This window comes from Rhopilema esculentum, chromosome 4, assembly GCF_057945365.1.
Source record: "Rhopilema esculentum isolate cy_ngs chromosome 4, ASM5794536v1, whole genome shotgun sequence".
Taxonomy (NCBI): Eukaryota; Metazoa; Cnidaria; class Scyphozoa; order Rhizostomeae; family Rhizostomatidae; genus Rhopilema; species Rhopilema esculentum.
Genome location: NC_142818.1, coordinates 12,636,107 through 12,658,865, shown reverse-complemented (window position 1 = coordinate 12,658,865; position 22,759 = coordinate 12,636,107). Strand labels below are relative to the sequence as shown.

The 22,759-nt window shown below is 34.3% G+C and overlaps 1 protein-coding gene across 1 annotated transcript; it reads right to left on the bottom strand.

Moving 5' to 3' along the window:
* Nucleotides 1-1,080: 1,080 nt before the first annotated feature.
* On the bottom strand, nt 1,081-22,699 carry LOC135690702 (dynein regulatory complex subunit 4). Its single transcript, XM_065208329.2, has 14 exons — nt 22,572-22,699; nt 19,473-19,580; nt 18,707-18,974; nt 17,804-17,883; nt 16,742-16,798; nt 16,096-16,150; nt 14,375-14,463; nt 10,761-10,877; nt 10,201-10,332; nt 9,688-9,723; nt 7,966-8,184; nt 6,051-6,128; nt 2,855-2,920; nt 1,081-1,335 (listed from the first exon to the last, which is right to left on the bottom strand). The coding sequence occupies exons 1-14, from the start codon at nt 22,572-22,574 to the stop codon at nt 1,186-1,188; spliced, it is 1,458 nt and encodes a 485-aa protein (XP_065064401.1). The 5' UTR covers nt 22,575-22,699; the 3' UTR covers nt 1,081-1,185.
* Nucleotides 22,700-22,759: the final 60 nt, after the last annotated feature.

Genomic DNA, 22,759 nt, shown 5'->3' with positions numbered 1-22,759 from the left:
AGGGTAGATTACCCAATCGACTTTTACCAAACTTTACTTGAGTTGCCGGGAGGTAGCAGGAAGGAGCCTAGTCCTGTAAAACTAGCCAATATATATAGTTTTTTCACATTCAGTAAATCTACACAGATTAATGTCTTGTGGATGCTACACCCCGAAACCGAATGGGCATGGTTTCACGGGCAGTGACTGTAAGAGCAGACTTTTCATCAAGAGGATTTCTGATACTATGACAATGCGTACGAAAACTCTGTATATTGATTGCAGACAAAAGTACGCTGTTTTTGCCTATACCACAAGCTTCCTTTCTCGTGCCACTCTTTGACAAGGGGTCATCGAGCAAGCTCTAACAAACAACAAGGTCATCAAAGAACAATTGCTGCTCTTACTCGCTTCAGCTTTCAAGAGGGATAATAACCTCGGAGAGACAAGAGGGATAATAACCTCGATTTTATTAGCGCAGGCTGGGAAACAACTCTTGATATTTCAGTAATTTTTCGATGACGAGTCACTAACTGATATCTGTTTAACTGTACTGCAACCACAGACATTATATGCAATTTGAAATGAGCATCAGTTTAGGAATATTTCATAATGATAGCCCTAGTCTTTGAAATGGCGACACACATTTTAGTAAAATCTCTTTAGACAAGATTTGTACAAAATTATTACAAATTCTTATACCCAATAATGTAAGTTCCAGGACACCGATCCAATGGCCAGGAAGACAGGCATTTGCCCTCACATAATACTCTCCGCCATTTCTGTGGCTACTTTCAAATTTGACCTCTGTCAGTTAAATCTTCCAAAACAACCTCAAATCTTTCAAAACTCAAAGCTTTCTTGATTACTAGAAATCGATTCTCAATTTAAAAACTAAACTAGCATTAAGAAATGTGAGACGGGATAAACTCATTTTACAAAAGTTAACGGCCAACATGAAATCCTGGTTTGAATGTCTTCTAAATCCACTGGCAAAATCCATAACAAATCCACTTGCTATTTGGAGCCCTAGCCTGATGTAATTTTAAAGGAATTTTTTGTTTCACCAAAACAGTATAGATAGAATTGAACAAAGATGAATAATACTATTATTTTCATATAAACAAATATTTTACAAGGATTAGCAGTTAAATGGTACGTGTTTAATGTAATATTTTTTACAGTAAATAGAGAATGCAATTCTGTTCATGTTGGTTGTGCCACCAGCCCCGCAGGCCCCTTCCCAAGCTGTTGACCAGTGACATTGCTTTCTAGGGGCCTGAATCCAAGCTCGTCTGTTGGCACGCCAAAGGATTGCAGTTTGGTTTCGTAGGTGCGTATCAGGTCGTTGTGAGCCTAAATAAAGAAATAACGCGGTTAAAAAAGGTGGCGTCTAGGAATAGCAACCAATCTCATTGCTTCAAGTATCTTATGTTCACATTCAATATAATTAGATAAAGAGAGAAGGGGTAAAAAGTTATGTAACCCATCAGCACAAAGCTCTACGGCTAAAATTGTATCTGCCATAATTTTTTCTACAAAATACTCCTTGGTAAAATTTTTTCTACAAAATACTCCTTGGTAAAAGACCAAAAAAATTTCAGCAATCTTTATTCACGTGAAATCTCTAATTTTATTGCAAAAATTTGATATTTTAAACTTGATTCTTAACAAGAGGGTACCATCTTTTCCAAACACCCTATCAATACTTTGTAACCTTAACTCCCACTAAGATGGCTGCGATAATTATAGCTGATCAATGATTCATGCGTGCAATGCATGAGCTACATGGCAAATGATTGCATCACAGTGAACATTTTACCACGTGAATGCCAGTTGTTGGATACTCAAGACTTTCCGCCATGAATAACTATGAAAGGTCAAAAACCTTATTAGGCAGCATTGAAGGACTCACAGTAGGAATAATTGTTTAAATTCGATCATGTTATCATTATTGCAGAAAGTCAGCCATTTCATGCTGGTATCTCTATTTAAATTCAAAAGATGGTCGAATAATTTATGGGCGTGTGGTTGAATTGTCTCTTTTTGCAACACCGGGCAGTATTTTGACATTCATCTTTAAAACAATCAGGCATACAGTTTTCTATTAAGGAAACTCGTAAAACTGGGTCAAAGGGTCGAACTCATGTTTGTGCACATGATCTGCATATTGAAAATTGCTTGCGCTGAGAAAACAACTTCGGAAATTAATTGATGTGGTTTAAAAGGACAATTGTTTTCATCAAATACTACTGTTTGCTTCACCAAATATGTTTTTAATAATGGTTGCTCTTTGGCAATCACTTTTGTCAGAAATACAACAATTCGTAAAGGGCTTTAAATGTTACTGCGGGACACTAAAATCTGGCACGTCAAAATTTAATCTTATCGTTTCAAGTCTTGCATGAAAGTATCTACATAACTTGAGCAATTTTGAAAATGAGCCAATTCCAGGAACGATAAAAGGATGAAGAAAACGTTTTAGAGCAGTGGGTTCTAAAAACCAAAACGTTTATAATAATGATACAGAAAATTTAACAAAACTATTGATTTTGAAGAGGCGGGTGCAATATGTATTATTTAAGAGACTAAAAGGTGATCACAAGAATACATAAAATTTAACAATGACCTTTATCTGAAAGAGCTTGTGATAATCGTGAAGTGGGATTGATCGTGGAGCAGATGGTTAAAAGATAACAATTTGAATTGTCATTGGAGATTTTAAAGATAGTTGGAGCAAGTATTTAATGCAATATTGATCGTTATTTTAGAGGACAGATGTTATCTATTCTTTGACTAGACCAAAAAAAGACATAAAACTGGTAAATGTCAATACAGAAGGACTGGTGGCTGTTATATCAAAAAAGAAACTAACTTTGCAGACTCTGGCAAGCTCATATTGAAGATCTTTGATGGCGCTGTTTTTGGAATCGAGAACATCCTGTTGAGTATAAAAACAAAATCTAAGAATTCATCAAATAAAAAAGAGTGGCAAAAAACTGTTTGGACAGTGGGATGACTAACTCCCTTATTCAACCAGACTTTGAATTTTATTTTTAAATGATAGGTAGCAATAGACCGCTACACGTTTTTCTATAGGAATAACCCTTACAAGAAACATCAGGCTGAGATTTGATCAAAAAATAAGAACAAAATATGAAATTAGGCAGGGTGAGATTCAACAAAACTCGAAAAATAAAGTACCAGCAAAAATTGAAAAAAAGCGATAAGCAAAATAGCAGTTCAAGACCATCGATATCAGTTTAAGATAAAAAAACAAACACGCGAAACTGCAATTATGCGAAAAAAATTAGGAACGCCAGGCTGAAACTGGAGCAAAGTGTTCTCATAAAAATGCGTGTAAAAAAAGACAAAACAAATCACTGCTCTTGCCCAGTGATTTCAGTTTCAGCTGACCGATGTTCTCATTTCTTCGCTGAATAACGCAGTGGCTTAAGGAAGAGCACAAAGACCTTAAAACGCAGCAGTGAATTCTTTTACTACAAAAGGATGCATACAGGTTCTTTTAAAGAAACTAATCCTGAGATTAATACTCAGTTTCTTGGTTTTTGTGCTGATTTCGTACATAACATAACATAACATAACAAAACATAACATAACATAACAAAACATAACATAACATAACATAACATAACATAACATAACATAACATAACATAACATAACATAACATAACATAACATAACACAACACAACACAACACAACATAACATAACATAACATAACATAACATAACATAACATAACATAACATAACATAACATAACATAACATAACATAACATAGATCTTTCATAGTTCTTAAGAAATACAGTGTGATAATATGTTCATTATAAAGTGGGGGTAGCGACAAGAGCATGTAAAGCGATTCGCAACCTTTGCAACGGGCTAATTTGAAATTTCTAACAACATGATAGAATGAAGCCAGTCGTATATCAATATTCACTCCTTGGTTATTATCGACACTTTCAGGTACAGGTTTTCTGTAAAAACTCAAACAATCGATATGATTTTGAGCAGAGTGCAGATAAGAGAAAATTTTACTGGTGCGCTGCAGATAAAATTGTACTAAAAAAAAATCAAACATCGATAAAATCGGCAAAAACCTAAAATATGTCAGTGAAAATTTTTCGCTCAATGTCAAATGTCAGGATATCCCGTCAAAATCGTGGCTATGGATAGGCCATTTACAAAAAAATTCTAGTTTTATGGTTTGGAAGATGTCGAGAAACGAAGTTATTAAACGCAGGAATGCTGACATAAACTCTACTCTATTAGAGTACCGAAGTGATGACGTCATAAAAAATATATTTTTAGAAATTTTGAATTTTGATCCCATAAACTGAGACAGCATCATGAAATACCTCCAAATATGCAAAATCAGTTAAAGGCATTACGAATTGGCTGATAAATGGCCACTTGAGCACAGGCTCTTCCCCTATTAAATCTCTGTTATTTGGTCTTGGCTCATAACCTTAAGAACCAGGCCAGAATAACAGTAATCCGCTAGCAAACTTGAAATCTTTCATTGGCCATATCTCTCCCAATTTTGAACATATCTAGTTGATTTTGCACTATGAAAGGTCTTTTATCTCGTTCTTTTACATTATGTGGTCAAAATTGAGAAATTCTAGAAATAAATTTTTTATGACGTCACACTTCGGTACTCTATTCTTCTGGCGCGACAATGCCACTTTAAGCCAATCATAAGTTGGCCTCGACGGTATCCTCTTATAATTTGACTTGCTAGTATAATGGAGGGATTATTTCTTATCGCGGACTATGTTTATTCAACGAAGTTGTCAAAGGAGCGAAGCATATATATTCTGAATCTAGGAATATATTAATCTGCTGGCAGCACATATATCCAGAAATTTACCGATGACATTAGAAACAGCAACGGAGATAAGGGATTATCAAGCTCGGTTTGTGACGCAATCATAACAAGAGATAAAGCAGTCGTGAGCATTTGAAACTCTGGTTGTTTAGTCAGCTTGATACTTTTACTCCCCTGGAAACATTGCTGAGGAAATAGTGAAACACAATGTTAAAACCGGAAAACTAAGCAATAAAGGGATTTTCTACTTCTGCACTCTCTTTATAAGAACATTTTTATGAGAACACCAGCCAAAAACAAATCCAGATCAAGTTGAGGCTGAGCTCTTGGAAAATGTAATTTCGAACAATGTTTTATTTGGAAAACAAGGTATTTTTGGCCATCTAGGAGTGCTTTTTTCGGCCATTTAGGAATGAAATTCCAAACCTAAAATAAAGGATATCACCCTCACACACTTGGTTGGCAAATAAGGCCTGAACACCTCCCTAGAACGCAATGACTAGCAATTGCACTGCTTACACACTGATATCTTAAGAACAAGTTAAGAACAATCCAGCCTCAGATTTTGGAGAAAATTAAGAACAACCAGCCTGAACTTTCGACTGGTTCTAATAAAAATAGTGTAGTTGTTAGTTGTTACCATAAAAAAGCAACCCATTACACTGGAAATGAAAAAGCACGACAAAAGCTTCTCTTCATCTCTTGCACACATCTCAAAACGCGGCACGCATACTCTCATGAGAACGGCAATTCCCCCCTCATTCCCTCATGAGAATTAAACCTTTGTCTTAATACAATTGATTCTGTTTCCCGCTTGTATTACATATTTAAATCCGGCTAGGTTTTCGCGCCATTATATATTATAATATTTACGCATTTAGTTTCCTGTTATACGTATAACATTTAATTAGCTAAATTAGTTTTATGTCTAATATTTTGTAGCACATCTTAATATATCGTTATCTGTTTATACGTCAGATCAATTCACTATTCCAAGTTTGGTTGCCAGTACATCAAATGAACTATAGGTCGTTCATGGTGAAAAAAAAATTCTAGATACATTATGAAAAAAAAATCGAGGCATCTGTTAAATACTATTTAATTAAAAACAAAGGAATATTCTAGATCCTTTATGAATATTTAAAGATGTAAAAACATTTTCATTTTCCAGTAATGTTTTTATGAAATGATTTTCAGTAATTCAATTATCTCTTACCTCTAGTTTTCGTGTGACAACAGTCAATGCAGTTGGGTCCAAATTTGAAGCGGCCAGGACTTCGTTTAATTGTGCCTCCTGTGTGAAAGAAAACGAAGGTTTCAACAACAAACGTTATTACATATTATTACATAGTTTTATTACAGTATCAAGGGATGGTTTGCTCTAAGCAGCTTTTGACACATAAAGGGATTGCATTAGGCCACCATCTGTTAAGGTCATACGAAAAACAAAAACCAATGGCCACAGCTCAAGGTTGCAATGCTTTTGGAGGTAATGTCATTCGAAAAATTGTTAATAAAAACGCTATAAAGTCCAGCTAAAACTGAGCTATGACTTGCTGTTGATGGACTTGTTCGTCATAAAATAAAGCCTTGGCGAATTCAATTATTTTTAACGAAAACAAAGTTGCTTGAGATGTTCCAAGTCAAAAATCTATGACGTTCCTAGCAGAAATAACAAAAATGTTTGAAATCTAAAAGACAAATGACACAAGAAAAATTAGTGGGAACGAGTGCAGATGGGTGCACATCTATTTTGGCTGCAATTTTCCATTGAAAAATCCTCCCCATCTTTTGAGTTATGTTATTTTCTTGAGCACATGTATCTATTGCGGTAGATTGGCAAGAAGATTATGTGGTATTACCAATCCCATTTTGGTTGTTCCAATTATGGAGATCAAGCATTGTCGATTCGCGAACCGAGTTTAAGAGTCTTGGCTTAGCAAGAATAATTAACAGTATCCATTGGTATGTTATATGTTTATGTAAAAAAGAAACTTTAATAAAGTAAACTACTAAACAGTTTATTACCATTGCTGGTAGATTTAATCGCTGGCGACTCTATTTCAGTGTTCAATTTGTGAACAATTTTTAGCGGTACAAAACTTGAAAATGGTTTTGAAAGATCAAACATTTTACAAAATACTGAAGCTTTTCGTCTGACACTCTTCAGAGTATTAAGCGTCAGAAAAAGGATAAAAAAGACCAAGAGAGAAAATATTAACCCGGTTGTGGATAGAAATAGGCCAATCAGACCAACGTGAGCAATTCCTATTTAATATTTGAACATAAGAAATTTTTTATAAAGATCAACCAAGAACAAATATTATGTAATATAGCAGGTCAAATTATTATATAATTCATTTATTGACATAGGTGGATTCTGATACGAAGGAATAAGGCAGTTTTCTCAGCTGCAAGATTCATACAGGCAGCAATAGGCAAATTTGAAATTGTTCAAGAGTTAATAGTATAATTACATCATTTCGATCAAGAGCAAAGCGAATTATGACGTCATCATCATAGTTAGAAAGTTGAGCAGGTGTGCCAGTAACTTAAACTTACGTAAGATTAACAGTTTATGTATAACCTATATAAAATGTTCTTTATAATATTTTTTATTTAAAGATTAAGCATCAAAATCAGGGGAATGGCACAAGGTTAATACTGCTACCAGTTTCAGTGCAAGCTCAAAATCATACGAGGGGTACTCGGTTTAAAAACTTTTAGAAAAAATTAGGTTGGTAATGCAACAAAGAAAATGAATTAGATTTTGAAATTAATAAAAATTATCAATTTCTGTCAATATCATTTTTCTAAAGCCTGTTGCATGCCCTGTTATACTCAGTTGAGATTATAAGGCCATCATCATAGTTAGAAAATTGACCAGAGATCTGAAAAGGTCATCAATGGTTTTGTTTCTGGCGATTAATCCTTGGCCAAAAGACTGAGTAGATTTTAATCTAAACTGCTTTGCACGTGTCGTGTGGTAATTGCATAACTTATTCAAAATTATAAATTGTATTTATTCTTTGGCCGTCAAGCTGGCCCTCGCAGGTACATTTGCGAGACCCAGCAGTGGCCTTGATACGCAGTTTGTACCTAAATCAGAATAGCGTGAAAATATTGCAAACCTTTTTCTCCAATGTATCGGCCAGAGTTGATAACTTCTTCTCCAGAAGCAGATTCTTAAAATTACTTTTTTGTTGGACCTCATGGATCGCTTTGACAAACCGCCCGTAAAGTTCATCTCTCTCTTCCTGTGTCTGCTCAAAACGTTGTTTCAATACTTCATGCTCCCATTCCAGCTTTTTCAGCTCTTCCATTCTCACTTTGAGCCTTGCTTTGGCACTCTGAAATGATTCGATGAGTCAACAAACTTATTTTACTCAATTTATCATTGTGTCACTTTCGTTGATGGATGTCTATCAAGACAATGCAATTTTAAGAAGAGCCTAAATCTAAAAAATTACAAAAAATAATAATATGAACCTAATGTTTTTTAAAAGCAAAATAAAAGACAAAAGACAAAACTGCCTCTTTTTAAAACTAACACGCCATCTTTAAAGTCATCCATCAAGTTCTGGAAGATAAACAAAGAAAACTTCCAAGCCTCGATGAGCAGTGAGATGGTAACGCAAAATTGATTCTCTACAAAAAGATTTGAACAATACAAAAAGTAAATTCTAGCTCGTTCAGTTGTCCTCCATTCTGTTTCTTTTTCAAAACTGTAGCTTAAAAATGGTTCATCTAACTTTTCGCATATGCCTCAAGACTAGAGGGCCGAGAAGGGGCATATTAAATTCAAGGAATAAGAAAACTTGTATCTCTTGTTTATCATTTTATGATATTTACAGATGCAAACTAGTAAATCAATTGGGGGCTGTGGTTACAAAGCTATGATACTGAAATTTTAATAAAAGGGAGAGATTTTTGCAAAACAAAATATGCGTGATATGATAAAATATGCGTGATATGATAAAGCCGATCTGTAAAAAAATACATTTAATCATTGCATAGAGCAAGCGAATAAATGACATCAATATTCACTTGCGTATGCGGCAAAAAGATTATTCATTATATCGCAACACTAATGGCGTTTTTGCCAGACCAATATATTGTTCCCATCACTGACTATTTTAGAAGATATATATTTGTCGTCTGGTGTCTGATATATTGCATTGCTCCCGCGCCCAATATCTAAACCTCCCGTAATAACGAGACAGTAGTTTCAAGAAGGTTTCTGCTTCACAGTCGTTTAATGAACAAAGTAATGAATCGAAACGAACTAACAAACATGCCTACTCAATACAAAGTCATAGATGACTCAATTCCAATTCCTTTTAGGATGTCAATATAATCAAACTAAAATTGTTCCAACTCTTTACCAAAAGTATCACAGTGGTTGTGGTATATGATAAAAGTCTCAAAAAGGCACTTTTAATTAATTAGACGTCTAATTGAGCAGTTTCACACTTGCACATTTTGATCCGTTTTTGAAGACACAAGTTAGGAAGACGAATTGAAGAACGAGATCAAACATTTCTCTAATGAATTATCTCGTTCTTTCTGGAATTCATTGCTATACCGATAAATACCATTATTTATCAAAAACAAGGGTCGTTGGACAATCTTGCTTATTGCACTTATTGTTTACTGAAACCAAGTGGAGGTGGATAAAGCTATCATAAAATCTTAAAAAATAATTCATTTCAAATATTGTGCCAAAATAAAAATCCCAGTACAGGAAAATGGTTTACTTCATTCCAATACAAAAAAATGCAATACGGAACATGAAAAAATATACATAAAGATTGAGGTATTGAAATTAGAAAGAAATCATGTTAAAAACTTACTGCCAGAGAAGCCTTATCTTTTTGGTAATTTGCAAGCTAAGAAAAACAATTTGAATAGATTAGAATAAATGTTATAAAAACAACATAGAATTGTTGCTGGCCTGTGATCTCCGTGAGAGCCCTCCATCTTGTGTTAAATGCAGGGCCTAAACAAAATATGGCTGATTCTATTAATGTAAGATAAATTTTTCTTTGGTTATGGCAATGAAAAGTCACGCAGCTTCGAGCTTGATTTCTACGCTCTTTTCAGATATTTTTTGCAGCCGTGCAATACTCAAATAGGTCTTTTTTTGTATTTTAAGTCAGAAACAGACTGAATGGCAACGTCAACAAAATGAGAATGAAAGTAGCTCAATGCATCTCAGGAGTTGACTTCACCTGATTTGACAAAAACCGCGCGTTTCAAGAATCTTGTCATCAAAATCAACAAATGACAAAGAATAAAATTCTATTCCCTTGTTATTTGCAAAATCGTTTCCAGTCCCATGTGACACAAAATTCAATCACGTGTACCTCTTTCTGAAGCTCCTGCACCTCCTCTCTCGCCTTTTGCAGCGGCTCTGTTAATCTTCTATTCTCTGCCATTATCTCGTTCATTTGCTTTTCCATCCTTTCCTCCTTTCGCTTCATCTCTTCCACTTGTTCCTTTTAGAAAAACACAATAATGTCAAAAAATTGCCATGTTTATTCAAATCAAAAATTGATAAGAAACTTCAGGAGAAACTGTGAATAAGGGGGGGGGGAGGGAAACCAAGGTTTTCGATCTACTTGGTTGTTACATTTCATCGATATCTTGGGGGCTCTGTCCCTTCCGATGAACACATGTTTGGTTGAGTTGACATTTTACTAAGCAAAATATTACGCAATACAAGCAAATAAAAGCAATCATCTTTTTTATTTACCAATTTGAAATTCCATTCTGGAAGCCGCTTTAAAAAAGCAATTAAGCAACTCATAAAATCATTTTATGAAGGAAATACAAAGTAATTTAACTTGCTACTAGCATCGGATATCAACATGGAAGTTTATTACTGTTGTCTGAAAAAATGAATTTATCAGATACTGATGAATACCTTTAATGAATTGATCAGTGCCAAGTTATTCAGTGTTATGTCGTTATAATAATTTTTGATATCGCTAAATGCTTTTTCGTGGTTCTTCATTAATGTGTTTATCTGACTGTTCTTTCTCTAAAAAAGAATCAAATATTGAAGCATTATAGAAAGCTACTCACAAACAAAAACAGAAACTACGTAAACAAATACTGCTTGAATGCGAAATTTTAGGATGACAGAAAAAATTTACATCAAAGGAAAAAATAAGTTTGGCATCTAATCTGCAACTTTGCTATGCTTTTCCAATTACATAACAAGATTTCATGAATGAGAGGAAACATTTTCCAACAAAATAAAGGCTCTTTCGTATGACTTTTTAAAAGAAACAAGGGGTAATGACATAAATAAAAAGGAAATGCGTAACATGTTATCAAATTTTTCAGAAGCTATCGTCATATAGATATCAATGGCATGTAGGCAAGACTCGTTTTAAGGAACTCAGAAATGGAAGTCGGTGACTCAGTCAATGCGAATACCCCCTTTTTATAAGAACCAGAAAATTTAAGTTTAGGCCGACTGTTCTTAATTTTTTTTCGAAAATGAATGTGTCTTGCTCTTAAATTAATAGAGTGTACGCAGTGTGATTGCTAGCTATTTCGCTCTAGGAAGATGTCCAGGTCTCATTTGCAAACAAAGTGAGCGAGACACATTCATTTGTTGACAAGTTTGAATATTCTTCGAAAAAGCACCAATACATAGCAAAAATCCTCGTTTTTGAGATAAAACGTTGTTCAAAATTGCATTTTACAGTAGCCCAGCCTCAGCTTGTTCTTTCTTTGCTCTTAACTTTTGACTAATGTTGAGGCTCGTGTTCTTATAAAAAGGAGAGTGTACTCGCCAACACAATGCTTTTGACTTAAAAAAATTCATCAGAACGACTTGAAATCTATCTAATGTCTGAGGAAAAGTTTAGAATAACTTAGCAGTGTAAAAAGTCTATTGCAATTTCTGAAAAACCCAATACAATTTCCGTCGTTTTGGATTGATCAATTTTTCTGTACTATAGGTGCTTACACCAATTAGTCGCTAAAAATTGAGAGAATTTCCACCTTTCATTCCCTTTTCACAACTCTATCATCATCTATTATCTTGTGTAAGTTCAGTATACAGTACGAGCAATACCATCTATCTAAAGTAAGGACAAATTGGGGGAAGCAAGTGTCATCCTATCTGTTCGTCGATGACTGGAATAAACTGGACACAAACATTAAGTTGACAGGAAACTCTAATATTTTTAAGCAAAGGTTTTGGACAATGTGAACTGATTTTATCCCTTTTTATGATGAACTATTCTTTTAAATTGTAATGTTTTTAGTAAATCGATACAATAAGTTAAATAAAGGACCCTCATGAAAAGCACCCTCGAGTGACTGAGGCCATCCGCTGTAAATATTTGTATTATTATTCTCTGTTGTACTATTAATGAATTGTACCCATACAGTGGAATTGTAGATATAAAGTGAACTGAACTGAATTTCCATATGTAACCCCAGAATGTGGAACATAAATCAAAAGCCTAACTTTGACTGATTTTATGACGTCAAAGCCGCTTTCTAGTGACGCTTAGAATCATTACCAAAAACATTTGTAACACCACAATATTAAAGTTCCGAATTTTACAGCCCTTGGATATAAGTAAATCACAAAGTTATCAAAGCTGCGGCTAAATTCTCTCTTACAATGTCAATTTTTCCAGCAAAGGCACATTCTCACTGGTAACAATATATTTTTAAATCAACTTGTATGGCGTGTTTACGCTCTACAAACAGTAATTATCATTAGAATTGAAAGTTAGGTAAATTCATCTCAATGGGTAAATTGTAATGCAGGAGGGACAAAAACATCAAAATTGTGGTTGGTGTTCCAAAATTTTTGGTAAAGAATTTAAAATTTCCCCTAATATCTGCATTCAAGAAGACCTTCCGGTGTTTGCAAACATATTCTGCATGAAAATGAACATGAAATTTCTTTTGCTACGGAAGCTGTAAATAACTTCTTAGATTGCGTGCAGACTTTTAAATTTTTCCAACGTGTCATTGAAATATCCTGAAGCTTAAATAAATTCAACTTCATTATTTGCATAAAACATAATCCCTCGTGTGTTTTTGATCAATTAGTAAGAGCGTTGGTTCTAGCTTAACGAAATCACGCCAAGAGAGACAAGGAAACTCTAGTTAATTCACTCAGTTCTATTAACGGGAAGAATTTCCCGCGCATTTACTTGCTGATAAGAAAGATTTTTTCTCTCTGAAAGGAAGAATTAAGTCTACTTGCCAACGAAGACTTCTTATGTTATGAATTAATCATTGGCGTGAAGCATCCGATAGCAAGGTCACGCAAGGTTTTACTCCTTCCAAACTAAATCCTACTTTTACGCGTCCTGCTTATTAAGAATGATCGCTGTCACGAGCTTCTCGTTATTAGGAAATTAAAGTCGGGTTCTTTTGATTTTTCCCTGTATAACCGATTTTTTAATGGCAGGGCAAGAGTGCACTGTTCTTGCTAGCATCAAACTACAACAGAACGACCATAGAACAACTTTATGCTTGACCAACCTGCTAACCCATAAGTACATAGCAAGTAACACATTCGGAAAATTCACCTTTTAGTGGCAAATTTGGCTTTTTCAAGGCATTTTTGCTTCGACATGAAAGCCTAAAAGATTCACAAAGCACATTCTGCACCGTTTGAAGTCGAATTTCGGTACCTTTTGACCTACATTATATCGAAATTCTTACACTTAGCTAAATGAAACAAAAAACTTCGACGTTATGATGCTGTTTTCCTTGAAATGTCACCTGATTCGCTGGCATATTGCTGTTCCGGTGCGATTCGAACAACGCAAAGATAAACAATGTAAAATTTCAAGATATATTGCAATGTAAATCACAACCAAATACTTGGGTAACTTACGTAAACTTTAACCGAAAAATAAACACGAAAATTCTTTAATTTTGTCAGAACAGTTTTGAAAATTTAATGACAGTGACAAAAAAGAATTGACGCTGTAATCTATCAACGTTTTGCAATTTTTTGTCTTTTGTGCGACATTTTATCGTGTCCAGTGTAGCACTAAGGCTCAAAATACAACATACCGACAAGCAATGTCAGATTCTTAGTAAATACAATGGATAATTTCTTAAGCATATATTCATGTTTGATTTACTCCTTTCTGAAGCTCGAAATGTCAAAAGTTTCAAAATAAGTCGCAGTGCCGAAAGCTATAACGCCGGCCAAAAAAAGTATTTCTATATAAATCTTCTTTTTTCGTGCATAAAATATCAACTTCCACCTCTCCCAGAACAATGTGGATTGTTTTTCGTGGGGAAGCTGAATTCCTTTCAACCCCCACATTTCGCCAGCGAATTCGCCCGTGCCCGGGAAAACAAAAGACATTCCAATCGCTGACGAATTCGCTGAAGCTTTTGCTCAAGTGGAAACCGACCTTTAAACACAGGCTGAAAAGGCCCATTTGGGAGTCATGTGAATATTTTAGGGGGCCATCTACCCAACCTGATACCCCATAATGCCACTTTTGTTGCTTACCAATGAAAGAAAATAATGAAAAATACCTCTTCAATTTCATGTATTTCTGTTTTCCGTCTCAACTCTAACTCTTCTCTGAGTGCCCTCATCTTCTTTTCATACTTTGCCTCGATTTCTAAACAAAATCAAAATCATGAAATTTTTGCAATGAAATTTCTACAACTGCCAGATAATACTGAATTTATTGCCTATGCCTTGAACATGCCTTGAGCAATTAGCATGTGTGCTCAAGATATGAATGATAAACAAGTATTGTTACAAAATTTTAAAGTTAGGAAACACAATATTCTGCTTTCTAAAAAACCATTGAATATTGGAAAAGGTAATGTAAAAAACTAAACACAACTATATTTTGGAAAAAAGGTCATTAGTAACTGGTCTTTTGGGCTAAGGATTTTATGGATCCCGTGTGTTATACGGAAAAATAATTAAAAACATACATATATATGATAAAAATCTTACAAAGTTACCTAAATATAATTGGTCATTAGTAAATTAGCCTGAAAAACTTTAATTTATAACAATGCTTAGGAATTGATAAAACTTCTTTTTAATGTCACTTTCGAAGGGATCTTTACTGTTGGTGTGTTTGCAAAGACTTCCTCTGGATTTCTTGAAAATCCTTTGATTGTTATGGATAGTTTTTACATGGCGATGTGCTAGTTAGTTAATATATGAAAGGAACTAGAAGGAATTTAAGGATTCGAACGAGACTTGTGCCGGACCCAAGAATAAGAAAACTGGTGACAAGCATGCCATTTTTCTCATTCTCGACACTTTTCTTAAACTTCATCTCAATTTTGGGACAAGAAATAACAAGTAACCATTCACTTGTCCTGGTCACCTTTACAAAAAGCATCTACGCTTCCTTACCAGGTTCTCTTATGGTCCAAGTAAAAACGTTGTTTTGCAAGTACCACAATAACTTCATTACGAGCCACTCTTTCTAATATTTCCCCTATTAACATTCACCCCCTCTTAACATCCAGTTTGCAATACCACCCCTTTCCATTAAACCCTGCTTTTGTTGTTTCAGATTTTGAAAAGCATCAATTTTATAACAACTTCTGTATAGTGTTTATGCATTGAATTACCTACATTATAAGTTCCATATGATTAATCTAGCGTTCTTCATACAAATTTGACAGCCCTTATGAAAGTTGTCGGAGTACCAATTACATAGTACGGTTCTCTGATTTAAATGTACTAAATAAAACTTTAAGTGGATCTATTCTTGGAAAATTCGTCATAAAAAGACACGTTGTTGAGTATATTAACAGTGATAAAGATGGCGCCAACACTGACACTGATTTCATAAAGCTGGCCAAAAAGCAAAATTATCCCGAAAAATCATTAAATTTGAACTCAAAGACGATCGTGTGGTTACCCGATTGGCACATGCTTCCAAACTTAAAACTAATTTATTGGCAAGAAAGAATCTGAAAGATTTAAAAACCTTTAGAAAAGATTATGAGACTAGATATTTCCTGTTGTACGACCAGGTAATTGAGTTTCAATCACACTCCATTTGAAAATTATGAAGTGTTAGGCTAAAAGCTTTATGAAGTAAAACTTATAGATATTCATAATGTTTACTCTTGATGAAGTCATGGATAGATATTTTAATTGTATTACTCTGCAAAACCATATTGCAATGTTTCTGATGCTACCAAAAAGTGCAGATAAACCGTTTCTAAATTTCTGCATTTGCGGGTGACGAAAAAATCATTTTTCATAAACAATTTACCTCTTGCTTGCCTTTCAAAATCCTCTCTTAACTGAGTTATATCTTGATCTTTCCCCTAAAAATGATGAGTATTTGTCCAAAATAAAGTATCACAAGTTGATTTTCATGTTTTAAAAATTCAGCACCTTAAAAAAGCGTAGGTAAACTCAGGGATTCACAAAATTTTGTCATCAAGTCTTTCATTTTCGTTAAGCTACTTCCAAAATAGTGCATAAATTGCTCTTTCCCATTACGGCTTGTTCGATTTGCCAGTCAAATCGATTCTGCTGTTGGCCTGGTAAGTTAAGATGTGCTCTTTGATTTGGGAAAACAGAGTAGGTGGAGATAAAGATAGCTCAAATATACTGTCTTGGATGGTAAGAAATGAACAAACTATTCAAGTTATCTACAAAGAAATGCATTTGAAAATGATTCAAATTTTCATTTTGCAAGAAATGATTTGATGAAAAGCTCCAGCCACCTTCAGGGGATGCATTCTTGACTGGGATCTTTGAACCCCTAACATTCAATGACTTTAGGCAATACATGCCAAGCTATCATACTTAAGATACCTCCGTTACTGCGGAATATTCTAAAATCCGGTTTATGTGATTGTTATAATGCGAGAAAGGCGAGTATAAGGTACACCCAATGATGCATAACTTACCCTCTTCAAATTTTTAATTATATCTTCGTTTGCTAATTCCTGTTCCTTCAGTTCCACCTGAAAAAAGTGAAAGTTTCAAAGTATTTTTTCAAGTTTGAATTCTTACAGTGCTTAAATTTACCCACTTATAATCAATAAAAGATTCACCAAGGTGCCCTGTGTCACCCGTCTCAGAATAGAAAGATGTATTCTTTCTACAAAGATAATAAACAGACATTTTGTGTCTCTTACTTTTGGCGATAAATTCCCGATAAATGGAGGTCTACTTTCCACGTGCGCGAACTTAGAATGGCAAAAATTATGACAGTTGCAAGCATGAAATTTAAGAGTGCGAATCTAAGAACGCGCAGAAATAGCCAAACGGAGCTTTGAATACACATACACAAAGCTATGTAGCAACAGAGTAAAGAAAATTGTGCCGAGGCCTTTCATTATTCCAGCAATTTTCTTCAATTGCTTAGGGAATTTTACATTTAACCATGTGACTAGCGTCAGTTGACTATGGAAGAGTTGTCTCAATAAAGAAACAAGCTCTCTGGAAGTTGGTACAAACTAGTCCTTGAGCCTTTCTTCTAAATTTTCCATTCGGATGCATTCAACCACTTGTTTTATCTAATTTATATTATCGCAACTTGCAGATCAACATTTGCAGCACTGCCAACAGAGATACTAGCAAGTATAAAAAATTAAAAACAGAAGAGAAAATAACAACTTCCTTCAAAAATTGTACAGCCAACATTTTCGCAAATTTATTTTTTGGAATTTGCATCCCAAAGGTATGTTTGAGGACATCAAGAAGCTATGCTTAAAGAGCAGTTTCCTGGTCTTTTTCTCGATGTGACCACGTGCCGTGATTCCTATACTTGGAATTACAGAGAGCTGGCAACTCTCTTCTTTCTAAATGAAACTTTATTTATGTCAGTCTCAAACAATAGACTGTCAGATTTGTAGCGCGTGACTCTTACCACTGAGCCGGGCTCACAGTGAGCGAATTGATCAAACACACAAAACTCGCAAATGCAGAATTTGAAACTGCCCCAGCCTGAAAAAATTTCGAGTTACCTTAAGAGATCTCTTGTCTTTTCCCAGTGATTGTTCTTTGCCTCTATGCTCATCCTGGGCAAGTTTCAATGCAACAGCACCTAAGAGGTTTTAAAAGAACTGATAAGGACCTTTAAGCCTATAAGGGCATAAATATCATTAAATCTTAAAAAATGTGTTTGCTGGATGGCGTGAACCACAATAGCCGTACAATACGTACAAAATCGCATTTTAGCGACCTGTATGTAATAGTTAGGTTTTGAATTGTAGTTTAATTGAGTTGAAAAGTTTTTATTATTATCTTTACTATCTTAAATCAGTTATCAGAAACGTAAGATGACAGATATTTTTAGGAGGGTGCAGGGTGACAATTTTCCGACTGACAAATTTCCGATTGAAAGTTTGTACAAAAATTGTAGTGAGCCTTTAGTTACAGAACAACAACCTTATACAGTTCAGTCTTTCCTTTCTGAACTGAGAAAATTCTCAGCATTAGCGTTATTCTATATTATTTTCTGTCGAGATAAGCATTTGAATTATGATTTAGACCTTCCAGTTGTTCGCAAACCTGCGACTAGTTCAAAGAACTTCAAAGATTGGGGAGGGGTGTGAGAAGTAATGAAATAATTGCATATAGAATACAGAGTGAGAAAGGCTTTGAGTTACTGTATGCACATATTTTAATCCTTGATCACCTAGTTCAGGCCAACACAGATTATAAATGGTTACATACAATTGAAGCAAACAGTCTTAATTCCTATAACAAGTGAACTATGACTTACAAAAACCATAAATGAAAATTACAAAATCCCAATATTTTCAAGCCTGTTTGATTTTGTTATCAACATTTTCGCTGCTGCCACAAGAAACAGAAAAACGACAGAAGCCTAAGCATGGCATTGTCTCTTGATCAAAGCAACTTACTTTCTGCTTTGAGTTCAGTTATGTTATTTTGATGCTCATAAAGAAGATGTTTGACTTTCTGTTTGTAGACTTTGATTTCAACTTGATGCCTTTCTTCAGCTTCCTCCATTTCCCTCTCTTTATTCCGTGATTCTGCCTTCTTCTCCTCCAACTGCCTTTTCGTAATTTCCCAAAATGTGTTTACTTTATCACGCTCCAACTGAAAATAGTTTCTTTCTTCTCTTTCCCGATCAAGTTCTTCACGCAGCCTCACAATATGCTCCTCTAACTGCAAGTATCAAAAGGTTGTAGTTGAGAATAATGTTCATTTTTTTTAAGTTAAGTATGAATATCAGTGAATGATATAATTTGACAAAAAAAATTCCATTTACTGCTGCATATCAATAAAAATGCAATGCAACAAATAAAGATCATGTATTAATATTGATGCTGTAAGGTAGCACGGGAATATAAAATAAGGATTACTTGAGTACTTTCTATTTGACACTCCTCACAATTTTATATCCAGATTGGATTGAAAGTACTATCCATAACATTAACTATTTTTCTATGATTCCTTGTATTGTATTTAAATTCCCTTTATCATGAAATTTTTAATACTCCTTTGTTTATTTGCAAAGCAGGCATTATCAAATCTTAACAATCAAATACAAAAAATCTTGTTGCTAATACATTTGGCAATAATAATGCTGTATAACATAATCTTCCCATTGATGGAAGTTTTTTTTACTCCTTATTGCACCAAATACAGCAAACATATACTAGCCTGTTCTTTGCTCATTTCCTCTGTACTAACCCCATCAATAATGGTTGGGGTCTTTGTTTTTCCTGCCTTCTTCTTTCCCTTCTTTTTCCCACCTTTTTTCTTTGGCGGCTGCAGATAAAGATAAGCATGTGACAAGTGCAATTTCCTTACATGTGAAAAATGCTCCAGTGATGAACTTTAAGATTCTCTAACAGTTTTCCTAAAACTGCTAGTGTATCCAGAATATGACTGAAAATAGCATTTTACAGAAAGGTAACAAGTACAAAATAATATGGATAATGACGATTAACTTAATTCTACTATTGGATGTCATTATATATCATACATTAAAAGTCAATTAGCTTATACATTAAAATGTCTAAAAAACAATACCAGTTAAAATTACTGGTATTAATTTAGTTAGTTGGTTTTAATTGTACCCTTCGATTTTATAGATACCAACTTAAATAATGGAATGAAAAAGATCGGGTCTACCAACTTTGAGCAAATTATTAATGGTTTGTATCTGATGGAAAATCAGCATTCTAGGATTCAGGGCAAACTTGTTTAATTGTTCAGTCCAGGCATATTTTGATCAAACAGGCCCATAAAGTTTGGCAAAAAAAAATCAGTAGCCTAAGAAATTTCCCAAGTAGAATAAAACTTCGTGTTGGACATACAGTTTAAATATTGGGTCATATGCAGTTTAAATTCAATTTGAGTCAATAGAACATAGAAAATATAAAGAATCTTTGCTAAAAAATCTTTCTAACAACAACAAAAATTTAAAGTAAATTGTACTCTTAATAAATGGCCTTCATACAATATAAATCACAGTAATAAGAGACATTGCAGTTCTGTTGAAGAGTTGATAACTTGGCCAATGATACAGCCATTCTGAATCTCATTTAGTAAGCATTTTTTCAAGATTTTCACAAGAGGCCACATGAGAAACCTGGATGTCTTTGGAGGGCTGAACCAATGATAACTTTATTATGCACAATATTCCTTTTCTTACACTGTAAAAGCAACAAAGCATACAATATTTGAGCTTGCACTGGTAATCTGAGAGATGTAGATATTGCAGAAATATGCATATAAATATAAAGATTGTTGCTTAGGCCAAGTGGAATTTTCAGATTATGCAAATTCTTTTACAAGAGTTCATGGTCTAGTTGACCAAACACTCATGGTTCTGGAAAGGAACCTCTAAAGGGTTGTGTGTGGCCTGCAAGCTATAAGACGCCCAGGTATTAACAAAATGAAAGACTGTAGATTGTGCTGTGCTATTCCATAATCTGTTCTTTAATATGTACTTTAAAGCTTCACTCCCCCTCTACTTGTTCTAGTGTTAAAGCCAATGCCACCAGATATTTATAAGCTTTAGAAAGCTCTGAATATGCTAATACCTGAAGGTTTAACTGGTACAGAAGGATAAATACACCGGAAAAGCAAGAGCAGCAAACTTAATTTCTAAATGGCTTTGATTATATGTTTGATATATATTATCACAAATCAAAAATCCTCTTCATTTTGCACTTAACATTCTTCTGCAATGGCTTAACACTCCTCTTCATTAGCCTTGAAATTGAATCGGAGAAATCCAGAGATTTTTATCCAAAATACAATGTTTATCCAGCCCTATTATATCATATCATAAATTGCATTAGTTTTCAGGTAAAAAACTGGGAGGTTAACTTGAAAAAGGCACTAGAAAAGGGAATTATGAGATTAGACTTACTCTATTTATTTTTTCAGGGTTTAAAGTATAGTTAAAAGGCATCTTTTCTAATCCTCCTCTCCCCTTCCCAGAGTCTTTGAAGAATCAATAAATGTTCAATTCGGCAGAGGCTAGTTTTTTATTGCTTTTTGGTGAATTATAGAATCAGAAACGAGATGCTTTCACCTTGGGGTTGTTTTAAGGTTTTCTAAGTTACAATGCAAACAATTTTATGGTTATTTACATTCACATTCAATTTTTTTTCTTTTTGGCCATTTTGATGACAACCAGTTTGCCCTTAGTAGATTAATGCTTTAGAGAATTGAAGTTGTTTGTATGACAGAAATTTATGGTTTTGTTGAATAACATATGGTACAAAATTTGAATTAAATCCAGAATTCTTACTTCAAATCTCTGGCATAGAATTGATTCTAGGTCACAAACTGGCTTGAGCTAAATAAAGTATGCTTCAACTTCTTTGACAGATCTATATTTCAAGATTCTTCAAAATATTGGGCTTAAAGCATCTTCTTTACTATCAAGAGCCATGGTTCACCATGGGCCTGTTAGTTTCAATATTTCTAAGTTTTATTTCGATGGATAGGCCTGTTTTTTCCTTAAAACAATACAAATGAACGATTCCTTTTTTCTTCAAAAGCCATCCTGTTGTCAACTATATGAAGTCAATCTGATGTTTTCTCTGCCAAAGATTTTTTCAAGGCCTTTTTTGCACCTAGTATTAATGAAGATGCACCAAATCCTCAAGCTCCTGATACTAAACTTGAGTAGTACCCAGTTACAAAATACACATATTCGTGCTGGTAGGCAGTTTCTTAAATTTCCTGGCCATTTTGCTATCAAAAGTTTCTTACATGTTTCTAAAATTTCTTAGGTAATGAATTTTTGAAACATACTTCCAAGGTAAAGTAAATAGTTCCCTCACATTCAGAGATAAACTAACAAAGTGATCACGGAATTTTGTCTTCCTAGAATGACTAACTCTGTTGAGATCTATAAGCAGTTAAGCTCATTGAACTTCATCAATGTCAAGTTGAAGTCATAATAAATTTCTAAATGGAAACTTCTTGAGTGTGCAATTCACTGAGAATGAATGCAAACTGCATGTCAAGTGTAGTGTTGCAATATACAGCGAAGTTCCATTGAGTTGCAATATAAGACTCTTTCGAGTGTCAACTCGGAAAATTAAAACTGCAAATTATAAAAGTTTCTTGGCATTTTTCAATTTGGGTAGGGTTGTTTCTTAACTTACAAAATCATCCTCAAAAAGGCGGGCTACAATACTAATAGTGTAACAGTCACTTCAGACAATTCAAACAATGTGTTAACTGAGAAAATCTCAGTTAACTGGATAAATCTAATTTAAACAAATTGAAACTTACCATGATGATTCTTTTTCGTTAAATAAGGAACACTCTGATTCAAGTCCCACAAGCCAAAGCCTAAGAGCTGTTATGTCCACAGTCGCAGTTGCGCAGCAACAAAGTGGAATAAGAGGGCAGACAATTTGAGAGAGAGGCCCTGTTGTAGTTGTTTTTAGATCCAAGTATAGGGTTCACTGATCGGATTG

What these genes read in the sequence shown, in the direction of transcription:
- LOC135690702 (XM_065208329.2), bottom strand. An exon ending in AAATACATGAAATTGAAGAG is followed by an intron (nt 10,878 to 14,374) that starts GTATTTTTCATT and finishes ATTCTTTTTTAG; the next exon opens with AGAAAGAACAGTCAGATAAA. An exon ending in CCGATACATTGGAGAAAAAG is followed by an intron (nt 6,129 to 7,965) that starts GTTTGCAATATT and finishes TCTTTCACACAG; the next exon opens with GAGGCACAATTAAACGAAGT.